The following is a 22,367-nucleotide window of genomic DNA, read 5'->3' as shown; positions in this document are numbered from 1 at the left end:
GATATCTTCTGTTAATGGGCCATTGAGTGTCACTGATAAAAATTCCATCATCCCATTGTGAGAAGCTCTGCCCAGAGGGAGGAGCCAAGCATTCCTACCGGGATATAATCTGAGAATGTGAACAACAGAGTCAGCCTTCTCCCACAGGATTCCCAGAAGAGCAGCTTTCAGCTCCACTGGATCCCAGAGGAAGACCAGGCCGATCGACGCCACAACTGGACCTTCAGAGGAAAACTCCACCCTTCTACAGGATCACTGCTCCAACAGAACCACACCTGTCCCTGCAGGAGCACTGCAGCCACCATTTAACAGGAGTGCTACCAACACTCTGACCCACAGGGTGTCAGGTCGTATTCTTACTCCATAAGTAGTTTTTAGTACTACTTCATTTGTATTTTTAATTTTCCTTCTGAAGAACTGTTATTCCTATCCCCATAGACTTTGCTTGACAGCCCCTTGTTTTGAAAATTACAATTCCAAGTGAAGGGATTAACATTTTCCATTTCAAGGGAGTCTCCTGCCTTCCTTAGCAGACACCTGTCTTTTCAAACTGACACAATGCCCTGGGACACGCAGGCAGGTGAGGATGAAGTCAGTGCCCCTTTCCCCCTCTCTCCTGCTCCATCTCCCAGCCCAGCACAGCCCCCGGCTGCAGGACAACCCTGCTGCCAACCCCGTCCTGCTGGGGATGCACTGGGGGGATCTCCTTCCCCTTCCCTCTGGCACGGAGGCAAATCCCATCCTCTCCTTGTCCTTCCTCCCCCAGGGAAGAAGCTGAGGATGGAGACCCGGGAGGACAAATCCGCAAAGCAGAACATCGTGGAAGAGGCATTTTTGAGTGGCTCCACGGTGCAGAATTCCAATGTGGAGGAAAAGCCCCAGAGATCCCACAGGAGGAGGGGCTCCAAACCCAGCCCAGGATGCTCTGAGGAGGAAAGACCCACCCTGAGCCAGGAAGGTGGACAGAGCTCAGAGCTGGTGGTCCATGGGCAGCTTCACAATGGGGAGAAGCCCCACAAGTGCTTGGAGTGTGGGAAGAGCTTCAGGCAGAGCAGCACCCTGATCAGCCACCAGATGATCCACACTGGGGAATGGCCCTACGAGTGTGGGGAGTGTGGGAAGGGCTTCAGCTGCAGCTCTGCCCTCGTCATCCACCAACACATCCACACTGGGGAGAGGCCCTACGAGTGTCCCCAGTGTGGGAAGAGCTTCACCAGCTGCTCTCATTTGACAAGACACCAATGGAGGCACCGGTAAGAGAAGCCCTGCAAATGCCCAATTTCAGGAACAGCTTCATGCACCACTCCAGCTTCATCCCCCGTTAGATGACCCACATTGGGAAGAGTCCTGGGGATCCATGTTGCCCATGATCCATGCTGGGAGGACACCTGTCCCTTTTCCTGCCCGTGACCTGATGTGGCATTGAAAAACATGAGGGTCTGGCCATGGCCCTGTCATTACATTCAGTCCCACCTCAGATCAATTCCAGGGACAGGAAAGGGACTCTCTCTCTATCTCTCCCTGAGGAGAAGGGTGTCCTTTCCAGAAAGGGGAAATTGTGGCTGGGAAGAGACAGTCAGTTGTGTTGTAGTTTTCCATGTAAACAGTTTTATTCATTCCTTCTGTTATCAATATTGTTTCTGTTCCTGTTTGTTCCTTATCTCGTTGCTGTTCCCAATAAATTGTTCTTCTCCCAGCCCGGGATCTTTGCCTTTTGTGCTTTCCATGGGAGGCGGGAGGGCAGCGAGGGCAGCGCGGTTTTAGCGGGAGCAGGAAATTGGGGAATCCCATTGCTGAAGCCCGGCCCATGGAAACCGAGCATCCCAGCTGGTGCCAGCCCTGGTGGCCATGGCAGCAGCCTTGGGAGCGGGTCCCTGGCTGGGGCTGTGGGAACCTCTTCCCTCTGGTGCCCAGGGACAGGAGTGGAGGGAGCGGCTGCAGCTGAGTCGGGGCAGGCTCAGGTTGGATGTCAGGAAAAGGTTTTTGCCCAGAGGCTGCTGGGGCCCTGGCCAGGCTCCCCAGGGGAGGCTCCCAGCTCCAGGGCTCTCTGAGCTGCAGCAGCGTTTGGCCAGCGCTGCCAGGCCCAGGCTGGCATTGTTGGGGTGTCCTGTGCAGGGCCAGCAGTTGGACTGGAGGATCCTGATGGGTCCCTCCCAGCTCAGCCAATTCTGTGCTTCTGGGATCCCATGAGGCTGGGGATGGGGCTGCCAATGGTTGCCATGGCAACGGGCTCTGGCTGCAGGCCTGAGCTGGTGTCCATGGCAACCACCCCTGGCATGGGGTCTCCATGGAGCTGCCAAGGGACTGAGCATAGCAACAGGGGGCTGGGGATGGTTGCCATGGAAACTGACCATAGCAACAGGGGGGCTGGTGATGGTTGCCATGGAAACTGACCATAGCAACAGGGGGCCTGGTGATGGTTGCCATGGAAACTGACCATAGCAACAGGGGCTGGGGATGGTTGCCTGCTGAGGATCAGATTTGTCACAGGCCCTCAGAGGGGTTCCATGGGGACTTTCCAAGAGTCTCCAGGCTGTTCCAGAGCTGGAATGTCACAGGCATGGACAGGGGCTCCATGGAGACCTCCCAGGGCTTTCTGGGGATGGTAAAGAGCCCTGTGGTCAGAGGCAGTCACAGCCATTCCATGGTGACATCCCAGGGCACCTTGGGCTGCAAAGGCACCCATCTGTCACAGGCACTCACGGGGGCTCCACGGTGACATCCCAGGAGTCCCCAGGCTGCCAAAGAGCCGGGATGTCCCAGACACTCACAGGGGTTCCTCTCATGGGCACAGTGGGAGCTTCAGGCAAAGTTTATTAGAGGAGCTCCTGTTGGGTCACAAGGTGCAGAAAGGATCCACAATAGCCCCCACAGATCCACAAATGTCACTGTTGAATCAGGGATGACACAGACTCAGAGCAGAAGGCTAAGGGCTAAAAGCCACTCATTTTTGCAATCCTCTTCTTTTATATCTTGGTTTGCTACAGGTAGACCTCACTGGTCATTTAATAGACACATTTCACATGATTGGTCTATTAAGACAACACCCTTCAGTAAACAACTTTATGGAAAAAAGTCAATCTATTACAAACATTTTTGGGGCACCAGTCATTGATGTCTGTTTCATGTTGGGCCTTTTTGGGGCCTCCCTGGATGGGGGAAACCCTCCTGTAGCAGTTCTGTGCCAGGTGAAAGGAGATGCATGGGACTTTTTCAGTCTTCATCTTCTTGTTTATTGTTATCTAAAGTTTTGCATTGCTGTCCACACCAGGGTCAGCACGCTGGAAAAGCACCGCAAAATGGCCCTAAAATGTACAGTTTCAAGATCTTTTAAAGTTTTCTCATCCAATTAACTCTTAAAATGTACATTATTTCTACTTATCGGCCAATAACTCATCCCTTGACTGTCCACATAACCTCCACACTGTGCTTTCCTTGACCAATCACCCTGTGCCACAACATTGAAGAAAATGGAGTAGATAAAGAAGAAGACAGGGACTACATCCCAATTCCTCCATCTTGCTTCCTATCTACACCATACTAAAAATCCCAAAACCTGAATTTTTCACTCAAGTTACATACTATACTACTCTCTATTATCTATTTCTCAGTTTGGTAAATTCTAATCAGTCTCAAAGTCCTGGAAGTCCTCTTCATGGGCGAAGGCTAAAGGCAGTGTTTCTCTGGGGGTCAGGACCCCCCGGAGCAGACAGAGAAATATTCCCTGAGCCCTGGATTCCCACAGATTTAACCTAAAAATCTTTAACACCTGACATGATAAGTTACCCCAAAATGTTCCAGGTAAGTAGGATTAGAAGGAGAAGAAATAGAGAACAACAGGAAGACAGAAGATCCAGAGAAAGACACACACATGGGTACCAACTGCTCAGGTTCCAGCATTGCTAACAGAGGAACCCCAGCAGAAGGCAGGATCCACACCCTGGGCTGGCCTCGTGCTCTGGCTTTTAACCCCCTGGGCCTTCATGGGCCCGCCCCTGGGGTGGGACTGCCAGTTGCTTGTCCAATCAGAGCCAGGGTAGCACCAGCTGCTGCTGTGTGATTGATTGATTGACAGCTGGGCCAATCAGAGCTGGGTTAACATCACCCCCTGCTGTGTGATTGACAGCTCTGCCAGGCCAGGGCTGGGGGCGGGGCTCTGTCCCACCACAAACCAAGGCCTGACCCGGCCCTGGCCCCACACGGGCATTCCGAGCATCCCAAGGTGTCTCGGGACATGGATCTCATCCAGCCTCTGACAGCGACCACGGTGACACTACGGAACCTCATGGAGCCATGGCTCAGTTGTGACAATGGAGATCCAAGGAAACGATGGTGAGACTGTGGAATCCAGGGATTATGGAATCAAGGAGACCATTGTGCAAATCATGGGCCCTATGGAAGCAAGGATCAGTGATCAAACTGTGGGGCCCATAGAAACAAGGAGCCATTGTGACACAGCGGGGCCACATGGAGCCAAGGGAACCCTGTGATTCTGTTGGGTCTCATGACACCAAGATGCCATTGTGACATTGCCAGACCTCATGGAATCAAGGATTACAATGTGACAGTGGGGGCACCCATGAAATCTAGGGGATATGGGACAGGTCTGCCTGGTTTGGCCTCCTGGGGGCTGTCTCACAGGTCCCACTGAATTTGACATGTCAAGGGCCATTTCTCATCAGACCGTGAAGCACTGGGGCTCTGTGCTTTTATTCCTATGGAAAAAAACTGTCTTTCTTGTCTAGGCACCCATGGCCAAAATTGGGATTCTGTGTCTAAAATTCCCTATATTCAAGGGTTATTCCCAGACAAAATCTGCCCATACAGTCAAGTCTTGCTAGACTTGGCCTCTGGTGACTGCCTCTCATCTGCCCCTGCACCACTGCGCTTGCTTGTTTCCTTCCTATGGAGACCATTGTGACACTGCGGGGCGTTGTGGAGCCAAAGGGCCACTGTGACACTGCAGGCCCTTGTGGAACCTGTTACACTGTAGGAACTTGTGGAACCAAGGGGATCATTGTGGCATTGTGAGTACCATGGATCCATGGGGCCATTGTGACACTGTGGAGTCTAGAGGAATCATGGAGACCATTGGGACACTTTGGGGTCTTCTGAAATGCAGAGGACATTGTGACACTGCAGGGTACCATGGATCCAAGGGGCCACTGTGACACTGTGGGGCCTCGTGGAACCAAGGACATCTTTGTGCTCTGTTGGGCCGCATGGTCCCAAGGGGCCCGTGTGAAGCAGCAGGGCTTTGTGGAACCAAGAGGCCATTGCTGCATTTCAGGGCCTCGTGGAGCCAAAGGGCCGCTGTGATCCTGCAGGGCATGGTGGATCCATGGAGAGCATTGTGGCATTGCAAGGCCCCATGGAATCATGGAGAGGATTGTGACCCTGTGGGGCCTCATGGAAGGAAGGGGCCATTGTGACACTATGGGAACTTGTGGAACCAAGGGAATTATTGTTGCACTACTGGGCCCCAATGGAACCGAGGGGCCATTGGACGCAGCCAGGCTTCATGGAACCCAAAGACCATTATGACACTGTGGGGCCTTGTGGAACCATAGAGACCATTAAGATCCTTAAGGGCTTGTGTAACCAAGGGGCCATTATGACACCTGAGGGCATCATGGAAGCCAGAGAACCATTGTGGCACTGCAAGGCCTCATGGAAGCAAGGAGCCATTGTGACACTGCAGGGCCCTGTGGAACCAAGGGAACATGAAACAGGTGTGGCTGCCTTGGCCTCCCAGGGGTCACCTGACAGGTCTGGCTGACCTTGGAATGTGGAAGGCCACTCCCATCTGCCCCTGAAACACTGGGGCTCTGGGCTTTTATTTTTATGGAAAAGAACTGTCCATTTTTTCCAGGCATCCATGGCCAAAATTAGGATTCCACCTCCAAATTTCTGTGTATTAAAGGATTGCTCTCAGACAAAAATTTCCAGGACAGACAAGTCTGGCTGGTCTTTGACTCCTGAGGGGCTGCACTCACCTATTTTCCAAACACTGGAACAGGCTCTCTGCTTTTCTTTGTATGAAAAAAAAACCCCATCCCTCTTCTCCAGGCACAAATGTTTTAAATTAGGACTCCACATTCATAATTTCAAATATCCATTGGTTGCTCCGAGCAAACCTGCCAGGACAGACAGGTCAGGCTTGCCTTGGCCTCTGGTGGCTGCTGTTCATGAACTCCTGAAACATGGGGACTCCGTGGTTTCCTTCCTATGGAGACCAATGTGACATTGGGAGCCTTGTGAAATGCAGGGGCCATTGTGGCACTGCAGAGCTCCATGGATCCAAGGGACCATTGTGACACTGTGGGGCTTCGTGGAACCCAGGACATCATTGTGGCTCTGTTGGGCCACATGGTCCCAAGGGGCCAGAGCAAAGCAGCGGTGTGGGAGTTAGCCCAGCTGTAACTCAGAGTCAGCCAGATTTTACTCCAAAAATCTGGGCGTGTGTTTCAAGCCCTGGGAATCATTCGTTTAACTTAGGGTGAGTTTGAGAGTTCCCCCATAAGCCTTTAGTGTTGTTATGCTGAGTTGTCCAAGTTCTACTCCCCTATTGGTTACTTGTTTCCCTTATACGGAAACAAGTACTGTTCCAGAGTGTTCTAGCCCCAAGTGTCTATGTTCTTGCTTCCCCTTTGTCTTGGGTCTTAGGATCCTGCCCCTTGTACTGTGCTCAACTTCTCCATGTTTATTGTTTTTCACCCTGTTATTAAAGTTCTTTTTGGGCGACTCCATCGAACCCACTCCTTTTCATTTCCACCACCCTCGCCCTGAAGTCAGGGAACCAGAGAGGTTTGTCACAGCCACCCTCATTGTGACCTTTGGCGCCCAAACAGGGACCATGACACTCAGGGCTCCCTGTGTCAGTCACGTCAGCTGGGGTTGGCTGATGGATAGGCCAGGGCTCCCCGGGATTTTGGATTGTACCAGGCCCGGCGGATTCATCGTTGCTTTGAGGGACCTTGCCCAGGATTGGCAGGGACAAAAATGGTTTCACTTGCATAGGATTGCAGGTGGGTTTGGGGAAATGCAAGACATTTATTGCCCTTTTTGCCACTGTGTTTTTACAATATGCACCCACGTCCCATAATTGATTTGGGGTGTTCTGGTGTCTCTTCCCCATAAGGCAGAGAAAGAGAAAAATGGGCAGCCAGATGTCCAAAGTAGAAAGGAGCATATATGGATGCTTTCAGTAATTCTCACTGATCATGACAAAATATTTTCAAAGAAGAAATTAAAATCAATCATGAAGTGGATCATTAAAAATTTTCCAGACACCTCTTCTGACAAAATCCATACCATTGAATTTTGGGACTCAGTGGGAGTTAAATTTACAGCCTTTTGATAAAAACGGACGCTGTTGCACCCCGCATGCTCTCCATCTTCCACACCACCCTTTACCAGCAAGCAGTGTGTTGAAAACGCAATCCGTTGGTCACTCCTAACCCAAGAGCTCCCCTCAAACCTGCCTTTCTCAGACCTTCCACGATGGTCCAAGATGGCAATGGCCACGCAGTCTTGGAGCATCATGCCCTGGAAACTCAAGATGGAAGGAGCCTGAATGTGGCTCGGGAGCTCGACCATCCTCCCTCCATCTTGGCTCCTCCACTTCCTGCTACCACAGCCTTCTCTTCCACCCTGAATGAACCTCCAGACTCCACCCCCACAACTGTGGGTCACGCCCCCACTGTCAATCATTCCACCTTCACCTTGGGCCATGCCTCCAGAACTCCACCCCAGAAGTCCGCCATCCTAGATCAAGGCCTTCCTCCCCAACACCTGACAAAATGGCAGCGCCCTCTGCCTCACCCTCCAGCAACAATATAACCTCATGATCAAAGATACTAAGTCCAACTGTCACACTATTTCTAATCCAAATGTTTCTCCCCCAAGTTATTCTTCCTCCGAGGAAGAAAGTCTGGACTCCCCAGAGCACCTCGCCCCTCAACCCCAGAAGATCCCTAGGAAAGGATTCGGAAAGAAGCAGTTAGGGAAGGAGACTGGCAAATAGTCTCAATACTCCTCATTGCCTCAGTATGTTATGAAAGAAGGGGGCAGAATCCCAGGGATCATCCATTGGTTTATGGGGAAATCAAGGATCTGTGTAGGGCAGCTAAAGACCATAGGAAGGACTTACCTTGTTTTAATGGCCTAATGAGGGCCATGTTTACAGCACATGTCTTAACCCCCTATGATTTAAAATATATTATGACCATATTGTTGTCACCTACAGAATACACCCCATGGGAAGAGGGATAGAAACGTTTGCTAAATGATTTAATAGAAGACCGTGCTAATAATGAGGCAAGGGCAGAAATGACAATCAACCATCTAGCTGGAGAAGGACCACACAGCCTGCAAGATGATCAAGCAGCAGGTATCCCCAGAAGAGCTTTGGATGATATAAAAAAAAAAAATGGTTTTGAAAGCTTGAATCCAGGTACCGGATGGTACCACCCCCAGTTTGGACTATGTAAACATAAGACAAGAACCTGGAGAGCCCTACATGAAATTTATTGATCACCTTAAACAGGCACTAGAGAAACAAGTCTGGAATGAAAAGACTCAAAATTAATTACTAAAATCTTTGGGGGTAGCCAATGCCAACCCGGAATGTAAGAAAGTGCTGTGTGCCCTTCCACTAGAGCTGGAACCCAGACTCCTGCAGATGACTGAGGCCTGTAACTGCCTCAGAACAACAGAACACAGAGCAGCTGTACAAGCCCAGGCCTTTGGGCAAGGAGTTGTAGAAGCCCTAGGGGCCATGAAATTCCCCTTTATGGAGCCCCAGCAACATCTACAGGCCCCAAAAATATGTTTCCAGTGTGGTCAACAAGGACATTTTAGAAAAGATTGTTCCCAAGGACAAGGTGCCTATCCGGTCCCTAATGGATAATCAACATCAAATTAGGTGGAATTTCTCAAAAGGGAACTACACCAAGCAGCCAAAAACTGCCATCGGAGTGCAAGGTGGCCTCAGGCTATGGCACAAATGTTCAAGCCAATGATGCCTACAATCGCCGAATTGTACACCCATTACAGATAATGTAGCCCTAAACTCCAGCACCTCATCTCCCATTTGCCAACCACCTTACCACCAGGGGCAAAATTGAAGTTGGTGAGTCTGGAATCTGTTGTTTTAACTGATTATTTTGCCCATGAAATATTGACAGGACAGCTGGGGCCCGAAGATCAGCCCTGTGAACTACTAATTTTAGTAAACTACCAATCAAGCACTGAAGGATTTTTTGTATTGCCATCCATACCATCAATGTCCTCACAATGAGAAATTACAGTGCTGGCCCTGTCTCCCAACCCACCTTGGTTTATACCCCAAGGACTAACAATTGCCCAGGCAGGATGCTGATGACACTTCACTAGGGATGTGATAAATCAGGATTGACCAAAAATCACCTGCACTCTGGAACTTAACAATGAAAAGATTGTTTTGACAGGGCTTGTGGACATGGGAGCAGACGTGACAGGTATCTCACGTTCCAAGTGGGCTCCTAACTGGGCGTTTACAGCTACTGCAGGAATATTGTCCGAGATTGGAGGTGACAGTGACAGTGTCCGAAGTGCAGAACTTATTAACATCAAAGGACCTGAAGGCCAAATTGCCACAATGAGACCATTTGTGATAAAGGACCTTGGTGTATCCCAGATAAGAACATCAAGCCCTACCTGTAGCCACTGAGTATGGATTCTGCAAAGGAACCCCCAAGTCCACCCCAAGACAAACCCACCAGACAGTGACTCTAGCACCTGGACTAGACAATTCTCTTGAAGATGACACATAGGAAGCTTCTACCCACATTCCTCAGCCTGTTTGCAACCATGCTCCTCACGAGTGGATGGGCAGCCCTCAAAAACACAAAGCACAGTGTATGGATAACTCTAGCAAAGCCATGAAACAAGACACCCTGTGCCTGTCTGTCGCTAGCCCTGACGACCCCTTCTCCACCTGCCTACTGGGGTTGCCTACAGATGTCTGGCCAATACCTGAGGGTGCCATTTGCAGTATGCCAGGGGACAATCCTGACAGCAAATAGAAGTGCAACCCTGTCGGTGCTTGGGACTACTGGACCCAGAAGCTCCTGCATGCACCACTCAAACTCAGGGGGTAGAAATTCTCAGCTCTGTAAAAATGGACTTTTGTGTAAGGTTTTATTACCATCTGAGATGGGAAGAGGGTGAAAGACACAAAATTACAAGAAAAAAAGGAACTATCAGGAGAGACATCTCCCCATACCATCCCACATCAAAAACCAGAGCCAATGGTGTAATTACACCTCTTCCATGATTTCTTGGTCCAGTAGCTACCCACTCAACTTTCTGCAGGGTGTGTTTCTTATTTGCAAGGATAGACCATGGCCTGTGAAGGTGTCCCTTCAGACATCAAAGGCAGACCTTGTAGCTTGGGAAGGCTTACCTTGCTTGCACCCAACACAAAAATGATTAATGGCCAGAGAAACAGAGCAAAAAGATCTACACACAACTTTGAATCTGATTGCAAAAATAATGTCATCTATTGGAGTTAAAACAAAAGAATAGCAGCCTCCATCTTACTAACTTGGGTGGCTGCAGCTAAAGCTTTAGGGCAATCAGACCATCCTGGGTGCCTGTTGAGTAAGCAAACCAATGCTGCCTCCCTCACATTCAGTGGCTGCTCTCAGACACAGAGAGCATCAGACACGCCACCTTGCAGAACAGTGATAGAGTTTTTACTCTGGGCACATGGGCATGGCTGTGTAGACTCTGAGGGCATGTGCTGCATGAACCTCTCCAGCCACAGTGACACAATCCACAAGAGCATTCAGGTACTGAAGGAAGGGTTCAAGAAGCTTCAAGTGGAAAACAACGACTGGTTAAAAAAACTCATCCAATCTAAGGGACTAAAGGGTTGGATGATGTCTAGCTAAAACAGGACTATCAATTATCTTAGTGGTTGTTGCTGTATTGTTAATTGTCCCATGATTGTTTGGATGCTTTTAGAAAGTCTTACAAAACTCTTTCAGTTCCATCTTTGTTGTAAAAGAGAAAGGGGGAAGATACCCAACACAGGCTCCTCATGGACTCCTTGGAGGAGAGAATTAGAGGCCAGGATGGCACAAAAACCTCTCAGAGACTCAATGAAGGAAGGAAAATCCTTGAAACTACCTAAAAGTATTCTTAAATCAATAAAGTACCTTAAAAATCTTGAGTATCTCAAGGCATTACTGAGCCCCACTGAGTGTCAGTACAAAGCTCTCAAGGGACTCATTAAAGCAGATAATTGGGGCCATGATTGCACAAACCTCTCACAGAGTCTGTATCAAAAGGGAAACACCAAGTACCTTCAAATAACTGAAGTACCCTGAAGTATTAATGAGCCCCACTGAGTGTTGTTACTGACAAAGCCTCTCCAGGGACTAATTACAGCAGATAATTGGAGGCCATGATTGCACAAAGCTCTCAGAGACTCCAAGGCAAAAGCCAAAGCCAAAGTCCTTTGAAAAAGCTGCAGTCCCTGCAGGGAGCATGCAGGAGCCCCCAGGGCCATTGCTGAGCAAGGCTCCCCAGGGACTCCTTGCAGCAGATCCTTGAGGCCACTGGGATGTGGGCTAGGGGGGGATGCTGAGGGCAGCACAAGGGGCTGACAGTGCCCAGCCTGGCTGGGGCTGTGCCAGGAGGCCCCAGGGCCTCAGCACAAGGTGTCTCCTCCCAGCCCTTGCTGGCACAGACCCTGCTGTGGCCCAGGGCACCAAGACTTGGCTTCTCTTTGTCCCCACCTGTCATCACTGCCTGCAGTTCTCTGCTCTGCCTGGGGCCTGGGGACACTTGCTCAGTCGTGTCCCTCTCTGGGACCCATTAAAAGTCCAAGAAAGTTTGGAGTTGGATTCTGCCTTGGAGTTCTGGAGAGGTTTCCTGAGCTCCCTCTCAGGGACTGATGTTCAGGGCCTGAGCACAAAGCCCCAGAGGCTGATTAAAGTCCTTGTGCTGTGTCTGTGCTGCTGAGCTGGGCTGGGCTCCTGGCACAGAGGCAGCTCCTGGTCACCAAGAAGAGCTTCAAAAGCACATTTCTCTGGATGAGCAGCTCTTGTGCCAGCCCAGCAGGGCTGGGGCACTGCCTGCAGCCAGCCCGGGCACAGCCCAGAGGCACAGAGAGCTTCAATCAGTCAGGGCTGGGAAAGGGCTGAGAAGTGCCTGGGGCACAATCACTGCCAGCCCTTGGCACAGGAACCTCTGGCTGCAGGACAATGCAGCTGCAGCTCCTGAAGCCATCTCCTGCAGCTGGAACATGCCAATGCCTGCAGAGCCTGTGAGTACATTCTCTGCTTGTCTCTTGTGCAGAGCAGCCAGGGGTGCCCAGGGCTGTCCTGCAGAGCAGGGTCCTGCAGCCCAGGGCGCTGTGCTGGGGCAGGGACTCTGCTGCCTGCCAGGGACAGCTCTCAGCCAGCCCTGGCAGCTGCTCCCAGCACTGGGGGACAAGATCTGGGTGGGGGAGACAGCTGGTGAGGCTTGGAAGTGTTCTCCTTGTGTGGGGAGGATGCTGCATTGTTCAGGACTGCTTCCAGCATGGCATTTAACTGCAGAACATTTCCAAGTAGATTATACAGGAAGCACAGCAAGGCAGGGGCTGCATAAAATCCAGCTTTTAAATCTTCTGCTCTGGGTTGCTGGGATGAGAATCTGCATGTATATTTCCATCTCTAAGTTCAGATAGAATAAAATAAATTTTCCCTGAGATCTGCATAAAGCAGGCAGAGACAGAAATCAGAAAAAGGCCCCTCACAGGCAGCATCAGGGTAACTTTTCCAGCCTCCTCAGGGTTGCTCTGACGTTGCCATCAGAGCCTGCAGAGCCAGAGCTGCCCCTGGGCAGTGCCTGAGCTGGGAGGGCTCTGCAGGGCAGAGCTGAGCCCCCAGGGCTGGGCTGGGCTCTGGCAGCACTGGCAGGGCCCAGCCCTGGGCACAGGGAAGCAGCTGCTGGCAGGGACAGCTCCAGGCAGCAGAGCCCTGGGCAGGCAGTGGGGGGAAAGTGCCCCCAGCCTCTGCTGGGATATTTCAAGTCCTCTCCAAACCCAACTGTTCCATGATTACTTTTCTTACAGATCCCCATGTGGAGCCCCAGCAAATGTCCAACAGCAGCTCCATCAGGCACTTCCTGCTGCTGGCATTGGCAGACACGCGGCAGCTGCAGCTCCTGCACTTCTGCCTCTTGCTGGGCATCTCCCTGGCTGCCCTCCTGGGCAACGGCCTCATCATCAGCGCCGTAGCCTGCAGCCACCACCTGCACACGCCCATGTTCTTCTTCCTGCTCAACCTGGCCCTCGCTGACCTGGGCTCCATCTGCACCACTGTCCCCAAAGCCATGCACAATTCCCTCTGGGACACCAGCAACATCTCCTACACTGCATGTGCTGCACAGCTCTTTTTCCTTATGTTCTTCATCTCAGCAGAGTTTTCCCTCCTGACCATCATGTGCTACGACCGCTATGTGTCCATCTGCAAACCCCTGCACTACGGGACCCTCCTGGGCAGCAGAGCTTGTGCCCACATGGCAGCAGCTGCCTGGGCCAGTGCCTTTCTCTATTCACTGCTGCACACAGCCAATACATTTTCCCTGCCCCTGTGCCATGGCAATGCCCTGGGCCAGTTCTTCTGTGAAATCCCACAGATCCTCAAACTCTCCTGCTCAGAATCCCACCTCAGGGAACTGGGGCTTCTTGGTGTTAGTGCCTGTTTAGGACTCGGCTGTTTTGTGTTCATTGTTTTCTCCTATGTGCAGATCTTCAGGGTTGTGCTGAGCATCCCCTCAGAGCAGGGACGGCACAAAGCCTTTTCCACCTGCCTCCCTCACCTGGCCGTGGTCTCCCTGTTCCTCAGCACTGCAGCGTTTGCCTACCTGAAGCCCCCCTCCATGTCCTCCCAAACCCTGGATCTGGCCCTGTCAGTTCTGTACTCGGTGGTGCCTCCAGCGCTGAACCCCCTCATCTACAGCCTGAGGAACCAGGAGCTCAAGGCTGCAGTGTGGAGACTGATGACTGGATGGTTTCGTAAACATTAAAATCTTGGCCAATTTCTGCAAATAACTTGAAATAAAAATCACCCTGATACTTCTTTTTGGTTTGGTTGTGGTGGTATTTATTCCTTCGTTTTAGGTATTAATAATGTCCAATAAATTGTCACTGTTTGTACTGATTCTCATTTTGTTTCTCTCCACCTTCCCTGTGGTCACAGACTGTGTCAATGTGCGGCTGTGCTCTTGGTGCCTTTAAAGGAACTAAAGGATGTCCCAGCAGAGTTTTCTGCAGAGATGCCCTTGTGTTGCCTTCTCTGGAGCTGCAGCAGCAATGTCTGTGTGCAGAGCTGGGGCAGATCAGTGCTGGCCCAGCAGCTGTGCCCAGCAGCAGCAGCAGCAGCAGCACTTGGTGTTGCCAGTGCTGCTGCCGTGGCCCTGCCCCGCTGCCCTGGTGGCCCTGGTGTTGCTGCAGGGCCTGAGTGCTCTCGGGGCCGGGCACAGCCCTGGGGGTGGCAGTGCCGGGGCTGCAGCAGGGACAGGCCATGGGCACTGCTGGGGCAGCGCTGACGCCTCAGGCCAGGCCCTGGGGGCTCCAGGCTCCTTGCCCAGGCTCTCTCAAGAACACGGCCAGGCCAATGCTCAGCACAGAAACCCCCGTCAGCAGCCCCAGGCTGGCCGTGGGCAGGCTGGGGGCAAACAGCATGGCTGGGGCTCTGCAAGGGCCCTGGGCCAGACGGGAAGGAGCAGCAGAGCAGGGGCTGATCCATGCCCAGTGCGCTGCACAGCCCAGGGCAGCGTCCCAGAGCGTCCTCATGCAGCTGCCAACAACATCCCCCCTCTGCAGCCCTGGCCTCTCCCCCAGCTCACACAGGTGCCCCATCCTTGCAGGCACAGACACGGCAGCACTGGCTCAGCAGCCCCTGTTTGCATTGCACACAGCAGGGCCAGCACCCCCATGCTGTTGCTGTGGGGACATGAACCTGAGGGAGCACAAATGCCATCAGCCCCTGGGGCCAGCAAGGGCTGCGGGACACCAGGGAAACCACTCAGCTTTGTCCTGGCCTCTGCACTCAGCCAGAAAGTTTGTTCCCATCAGCTGGGAGTTTCCTGTGCCACTGCAGACGCTGTTGCTCAGAGCCAGGGCTGCCTGGCAGCCACCCCCAAACTGCCCTCAACATTTCCTGTGTGCCACCTTTGCTTTCTTTCCTCTTTCCTGTTACAAATGTCTTCATGTTGCCCCCCTTTTCCTGCAAACAGCCCTGCAAACAGCCCATCCCTGTTTGCCCTTTCCTCTCTGGCCCCACTCCCCATTGCCGTTCCTGACTTGGCCCCATGGGAATGTCCCTTGGGCAGCAGGATCATCCTACAAGTGCTGCAGGAATTGTCTGCAGGCTCCTGCAGTGCCTGCTGCTGCTCCCTTGCCAGAGGCACCCCAGGCCAGGGGGGCACATCTGGGCTGCTGTGTCTGCCTCTGGGGCTCCCTGTTATGGGCAGTGAGGAGGAGCTGCAGAGGCTCTGCAGGACTGACAGGATGGGCTTTGGGGCTGCCAGGAGAAGCTGAGGGACCTGGGCTGCTGGAGCTTCTGAAGAGGAGGCCCAGGGCTCATCCTGCAACTGCTCCAAGGGTGGTTTCAGAGAATCCCAGAATCAGCAAGGCTGGAAAAGACCTTGGAGATCATCAAGTCCAACCTGTGCCCTGACACTGCCCTTGAGCCCCCTCTTCTCCAGGATAAACAACCCCAGCTCCCTCAGCCACTCCTCACAGGACTTGTGCTCCAGACCCCTCCCCAGCCTTGTTGCCCTTCTCTGGACACGCTCCAGCCCCTCCCTGTCCTTCCTAAATTGGGGGGCCCAGAACTGGACACAGCACTCGAGGTGCTGCCCAACCAGGGCTGAGCACAGGACAAAAATCACTGCCCTGCTCCTTCTGGCCATACAATTCCTGATCCAGGCCAGGAGCCATTGGCCTTCTTGGCCACCTGGGCACACTGCTGCCTCATGTCCAGCCTGCTGTCCATCAATCCCTGCAGGTCCCTTTCTGCCTGGCTGCTCTCCAGCCACTCTGTCCCCAGCCTGTAGTGCTGCAGGGGTTGTTGTGGCCAAAGTGCAGGACCCGGCACTTGGACTTGTTAAACCTCACCTTGTTGGATTTGGTCCTTGGATCCAGCCTGTCCAGGGCCCTGTGCAGAGCCCTCCTACCCTCCAGCAGATCCACACTCACACCCAGCTTGGTGCCATCTGCAAATTTGCTCATTCTGAACTCAGTCCCCTCATCCAGACCATCAATGCAGATATTGAAATCCACGCTGGCTGGCTCTGATCCCTGGGCCATCCTGTGGGTGCCCTGGGATGGCACTCAAGGTGATCTGTTCCATAACCTTGCCGGGCACCCAGGTCAGGCTGACAGGCCTGGAGTTCCCCAGCTCCTCCTTCCAGCCCTTCCTGGGGATGGGCTCACACTGGCACCTCCAGTGCTCTGGGACCTCCCTGCTGAGCCAGGACTGATGGTAAATGATGGAGAGCAGCTTGGGGAGCTCATCCCCAGCTCCCTCATCCCCCTGGGATGGATCCCATCTGATCCCATAGACCTGTGAGCATCTGAGTGGCTCAGCAGGTCCCCAGCTGCTTCCTCCTGGATTCCAGGGGGCTGTTCTGCTCCCTGTGCCCATCTACCAGCTCAGGAGAACACTTGTCCTGAGGACAACCTGTCCTAATATTGAAAATTGATAGAAACAAGTGTAAAGTAGCTCAGCCTTTTCCTTATTTTTAGTTACTATATTCCCCACTGCACTCAAAAAAGAGTAGAGGTTCTCCTTATCTTATCGTTAGATAATACTTTATTTATAGAAACATTTTCTATTATTTTTCACAGAAGTGGCCAGGTTAAGGTCTAATTGAGCTTTCACATCTGAACTTTTCTTTCTGCATAACCTAACAACATTCTTAAACACTTCCTAAGCTGCCTGACCTTCTGTCAAAAGTTCATGCATTCTTTTCATTCCCAAGTTCCCACAAAAGCTCCATGTGGAGCCAGGCCAGTCCTTTTCCTCACTAGCTCATCTTTTGCCACACTGGGACAGGCTGCTCCTTCCCCCTTAAGATTACTTTCTTGAAATGTGTCACCCTTCCTTGACCCCTCTGTTTTTAAGGGCTGTTTCTCTTTAAAAAAATCAGTACCTGATTCAATATTCCCCAAATCAGCATCCTAAACAGGCCAAAGTCTGCCCTTCCTAATTCCAGTGTAGAAGTTTTATTGCTGCCCCTCCTTCTTTCACAGAACATTGAAAACTTGATGATTTCATGGTCACTGTGCCCCAGGCAGCCTCTGAGCCCCACATCCGCCCCCAGCCCTTCTCTGTTTGTGAACAGCAGCAGACAGAGCTTTCCTTGGCAGTGGGAATGTTACCAAAAATTTAGTAAAACAGAAAACTCCTTAACCCCAATGTAGCATTAAGAAGCAGCATTCTTTATTCAGCTGGATGCACGGGGGAGAGCTCCTCCCAAAGCTGTGAATGCTGAGTACAGGAAAGTTTCTGTTTATTTTCTGTATTTTGCACACATATTTATTGATTGTCCTGGACTAAACACACATATGATAATCATTTCCCCAAAATCATTAACATATTTCCCCTCCCCTTTACCCCTGTGTTCTTCTGTCCTGGGGGTCTCTCTGGTGGTCCCTGGTGGTCATGGACCCCAATGTTCCAGTGGGCCTGGCTGAGCTGGCAGGACCCTGAGGCTGCTGAACTTCCAGTTCCCCTTCTCACACAATGGGCCTTGTGTGGTTTCCATAGGCCTGGGGATTTGGAGAACAAGCTCCAGGTGTCAGCTCACCTGGTGTAGGCAATTGATCATCTGGTAACATGAGGTCACAGAGTGGGCTATGACATCACAGAGTGGGGGATGTGAGGTCATGGAGGTGCTATGACATCATAGGCCATATCTGTGACACCACATGGCAGAATTCTGACATCAAAGAGGAGATGATGACATCAGAGATTTGGCTGTGACATCAGAGACCAGCTGTGTGACATTAGAGAATAGGCTGTGACATCACAGAGCAGACTATGACATCAATGAGTTGGCTGTGACATCAGAGGCCAGCTGTGTGACATTAGAGAAGGGGCTGTGACATCACAGACCAGGCTGTGGCATCCCAGAGGGCTGTGTGACATCCCAGAGGGGCTGTGTGCCATCCCAGCAGGGCTGTGTCAGGTCACTGGGTTGGTCACTCGGCCCCAGCTCCCCCTCACAGTTTCTCCCAACAAGTCCAATGCTGTCCATGCCCAGCGGGGTCCCTGTCCCCCGAGATCCCCCCGGCCCACCTGGAGCCACAGCCTCCACCAAAGGATGTTCCACAGGATCCACCCCAGAGCCTGACATGGGGACAAGGGGCCAGGGCTGTGTGACCAGGACATCAAGGACGGGGATTATCCAGGTCACTGTGGCCTGGGTTGGGTTGCCCAGGGCAGGAAAGATGTCTGGCAGCTGGAGCAGGGTCTGGGAAGGGCCTCCAAGGTGGGGCTGGAGCCCCTGGGCTATGAGCAGAGGCTGAGGGAGCTGGGCTTGTCCAGCCCAGAGCAGGGAAGGCTGAGGGGCTCCTCATCCCAGCCTGGCAGTGCCAGCAAGGAGGGGATGGAGAACACAGAGCCAGGCTCTTCACCGGGGGCCTGGTGGGAGACAAAAGCCAATGGGTGGAAGGGGAGAGAGGGGAGATCAGCCAGGAGAGGAGGAGATGAAATGAGTCAGGCTGGTTTCAGCATTTCCTCAACATCAAAAGCAGCCTGACCTCCCTTCTCCATCCACCACTGACAGCTTTGCAAATCAGGAATTGTTGGAGCTGTTTTGCCCCCACTCCAGGATGAGCATCCTGATACAAGAACTTAATTGTGTTTATGTCAATCACAGAACCATGTTTGTCCAGAATTACTTTTAGTATGGAAATTACTTGTGGATGGTGGACTCATCAGACACTGCTGGGACATTGCACTTAGCTCAAGGAAGAGTGTGATTGTTATTAAATTGTGTCCTGTTCAACCATGGTCTGTTGGCCATGAAGAGAAACTTTCTGTGCCTCTGAGTCTCACCAGTTCCTGACCCCCAAAGGACACAAACCTGATGAGTTGTGGTTCCCACTCCAGGGCTGCACTTGGACCTCCCTCCATAGCCAGAGAGTCCCTGGGAATGCAGGGACAAAGGAAACAGGACAGGCTGTGGGGATCAGGGGCAGGGCAGAGCCACGGAGAAGAATGACTTCTGCATTGGATGGAGCTGTGCCTTCCCTTGGCTTTGTTGGCTGACAAGAAATGAACATCCCTCTGTGTCTCGGGCAGCTCCTTCTGCAAGGAAAGCAGGTGGGAGTTGGAGCCAAGGAGCTGAAAGCTGCAGGTGCAGCCTGGGCTGGAGGGAGCTCAGCTTTGCACAAGGCTGCTCTGAGTGCCAGGGCTTGGATGAGGGAAATGGTGGGGTGGGGGTAGGGACAGAGTCTGATTGATTGTCAGCCATGAAGGGTCTTGATTTTCATATCCATTCAAACTGCATGAGGAGGTACTTGGATTCAGTGTCAATTGGAGATTGCACATATCAATGAATTAACAGGAAAACAAAACTAAACAGGACCTAAAAAATGTTTTCTCGCTGTCTTTTTAAATATCATGTATTCAGTTTGAATACACAACTGAGATGTACTTAACCACAAAGGATTTGAAAATTAAAATCAAATGATTCCCAGAGGCTTGGCTTGTTCAGGTGTTCTGAATGTTCATGAGCCCTGGGACACTGAATTCCTGCACTGAAGAGCTGAAGGCTGAACAAGCCTCTGGAGCAGGGAAATTCAGCAGCAGCCTCCAAGTTGCTGAGGATGTCAGCAGCCCCCAGTGAGGCCATCCCTGCCCAGAGACCGTGGGGGAATGGGCAGACAAGGAGAGCGTCCCTGGGGCTGGGGCAGCACAACTCAGAGGCACCAGCGGCTCCAGCTGGGCAATGGAGTGTGGAATGTGGCTGGGAAAGCCCTGCCTGGGCTGGGCCAAGCAGCACACACAAGCCCTGACTCCCATTCCCCAAACAACTCTCTCAAGGAGACATTTAAAGGAATTACAGTTGTTTGTGTCCTCTGAGTCGCTTGCACTGGAGGAATACTGACAAGAGATTCTCAGGAGCTCAAAACAACAAAGCAGCATTTACTGGCAACTTTAGAAAACTTTAGAGAAACTTTGCAAAATGTTTATCATGATATTTTACTGGTTCTGGTTATTAATTTAAGATTTTTCTAATCTTGAGATTTCTTAATGTATTGATGAGCGTGATGTGTTTTAATGTCGCTTAATATTTATGTATTTTGTTCTGAAATAGGATTATGAGAAAGGTAAAGTAGGTCTAAAATTTTAAAAGAGTATAAAGAAAATATCAATAAAAGCAGCCTAAAAAAAAAAGGTAGTGAGAATTGAAATAAACTCTTTGGAACAATTTTTTTCTTTACAACTTTTTCTTTTTACTGACAATGTAAAGAAATTAAACTTAAAATTTCTAGTTAGTTTACTATTTCTAGAATAGTCTTTTTTTAGTTTACTTTGGGAGAGAAGTTTTTCTTGTTAAGGTTATGGAGATTTTTTTGCCAGTGGAAAAATTACGGTTTTTGTGGTTCTTAATTCTGTCATGCATAAGAGTTGTCTGGGGAACTTTGTTACTGTGAAATTGTTTTTATTGCCAGAAGCTTTTTTACAGCTTGTGGATGGGCCATGGGAACTTATGGGGTATTGCTTTAAAGATGAGTTCTTTAAGGGTAAAAGTTTTTATTTTTACTTTTAATTTTTTTTTATCTCTGGAAATAGAGATCTTCTCTTGGGGGTACTGGATTATGTTTTTATCTTTTCCTGTTTAAACTTTTTATGAAATTACAGTTATTTTAACTTTTTTTTTTTAGTATGCAGGTTTTTGTTTGATAATAATCTAAATATTTTTATTTTTTTATAATTTAAGTGCTATAAAAAAAGAATTTTTTCTTTATCATTTACAAGAGGATTTTATTTTTAAGATTAAGGTATTTTTTCTTATTTTTTATTGGGGATTTCATTTCTTCTTTACTGACATTGATGGTTTTATAATTTTTTTATATGTTTGTATTTTGTTATTTCCTTTTACTTGCGGGAGGACTGAAGTATTGAAAGGGTAACACCTGACCTGCCAGTAACTTGTAGTTGAAGTTGTGGCTGGGTTGTGTTAGGATTGGTTTTATGGTTGATTTTTGTGGGGTTTTTTGTTTAATTTTAGTTGTAGGGTTATTTTGTATGGGTTGTAAGTTTTAGGGATTTTTGGTTTCAGTTGTGTTGGGGAGAGGAACTTCATGGTAAGATTTTAATAGCTGTGGCTGGCTTTGTTCTGGTTGGGGTTTTGTAGCCTCTTTTGTTTTCCTGTTTGGGAGTTGTTGGGGTTTGGTTTGGTCAGAATGGGGCCAATGGGGGTGGGGGGGCAGCCTGGGGAGGGGGGAAGGGGCTCAGCCCATGGCAGGGTTGCTTGGTTTGGTTTGGTTTGGTTTGGTTTGGTTTGGTTGAGATGGGGGCCAGGGCCGGGGCCTGCTGCTTCTTTGTTGACTGGAAAAGAAAGAGGAGGTTTCTGGGTTTTTTCATCTTTAACATTTGTGTTTCACAGAGGCGTGTTCAGTATCTTAGTGGTTTAACAGATTGTCAGTTACACAAAAAGTTTTGTATTACTTTTTAAAATTCTTCTCATGTCAAACTACAATAGACATTCAATCAACAAAAAACATTTCTGAAAGCATTGACTTGGCCCATTCATCTTCACAAACTCTAAGCTTGTTCAATTTCATGTTAATCAAAATTTGCAAGAGGAAGAGAAGAAGAAGACACAGAAAGAGAGAAAGACAAAAAAGATGCAGAGAAGCACACACACAGCTACCAACTCCTGTATTCCAGCACTGTTCAGATGGAAATTCCAAGAGGATGCAGGGTCAAGATGTGTGCTTGCCTTGTGGTCAGCCTTCAATACCCCTTGGTCTTCCTGGGCCCTTCCCCCAGGTGGGGCTTGGGCTCATTTGGTCCCTCAGGAGCTGGGCTGGGGCTGCAGAGGTGGCTGTGGAGCATTGCCTGTGCTGTGCCAGGGACTGGCAGCCACTGCTGGGCTGGGATGGAGGCTCTGGGGGGATTGGGGCTCCAGGGCAGGGCAGGGCTGGGGTTCCAGGGCAGGGCAAGGCTGGACCTGCCCCTTCCTCCCCCACACATGAAATGTTTCCAGCCAACAATCTCCTCCAGTCTGTCACAACAGGCAATGCTTGAGGTGGAATCCCATTTCTGGGCATGGGCACCTGGCTGAGAAGGACAGTTCTTTTCCAT

At 50.7% G+C, this 22,367-nt stretch overlaps 2 protein-coding genes across 2 annotated transcripts in view; both read left to right on the top strand.

Annotated features, from left to right (window-relative positions):
• The first annotated feature begins 780 nt into the window (after positions 1 to 780).
• The window catches only part of LOC143692498 (uncharacterized), a 311,453-nt gene continuing 289,866 nt past the window's right edge, over positions 781 to 22,367 (top strand). Inside the window, exons 1-2 of the mRNA XM_077172732.1 lie at positions 781 to 849; positions 994 to 1,198. Coding sequence (XP_077028847.1) covers positions 781 to 849; positions 994 to 1,198 — 274 coding nt within the window. The remainder of the gene's footprint in view (positions 850 to 993; positions 1,199 to 22,367) is intronic.
• On the top strand, positions 13,132 to 14,064 carry LOC143692414 (olfactory receptor 14C36-like). The gene has a single exon (XM_077172649.1). It carries the CDS (start codon positions 13,132 to 13,134, stop codon positions 14,062 to 14,064), a length of 933 nt encoding a protein of 310 aa, XP_077028764.1.

The sequence above is a fragment of the Agelaius phoeniceus genome (assembly GCF_051311805.1).
Source record: "Agelaius phoeniceus isolate bAgePho1 chromosome W unlocalized genomic scaffold, bAgePho1.hap1 SUPER_W_unloc_1, whole genome shotgun sequence".
In the NCBI taxonomy this organism is placed as follows: Eukaryota; Metazoa; Chordata; class Aves; order Passeriformes; family Icteridae; genus Agelaius; species Agelaius phoeniceus.
This window is presented reverse-complemented; position numbering and strand designations above follow the sequence as displayed.

Bases quoted from the DNA above. Each gene is read 5' to 3' on its own strand.
- LOC143692414 (XM_077172649.1), top strand. From the start codon at position 13,132: ATGTCCAACAGCAGCTCCATCAGGCACTTCCTGCTGCTGGCATTGGCA.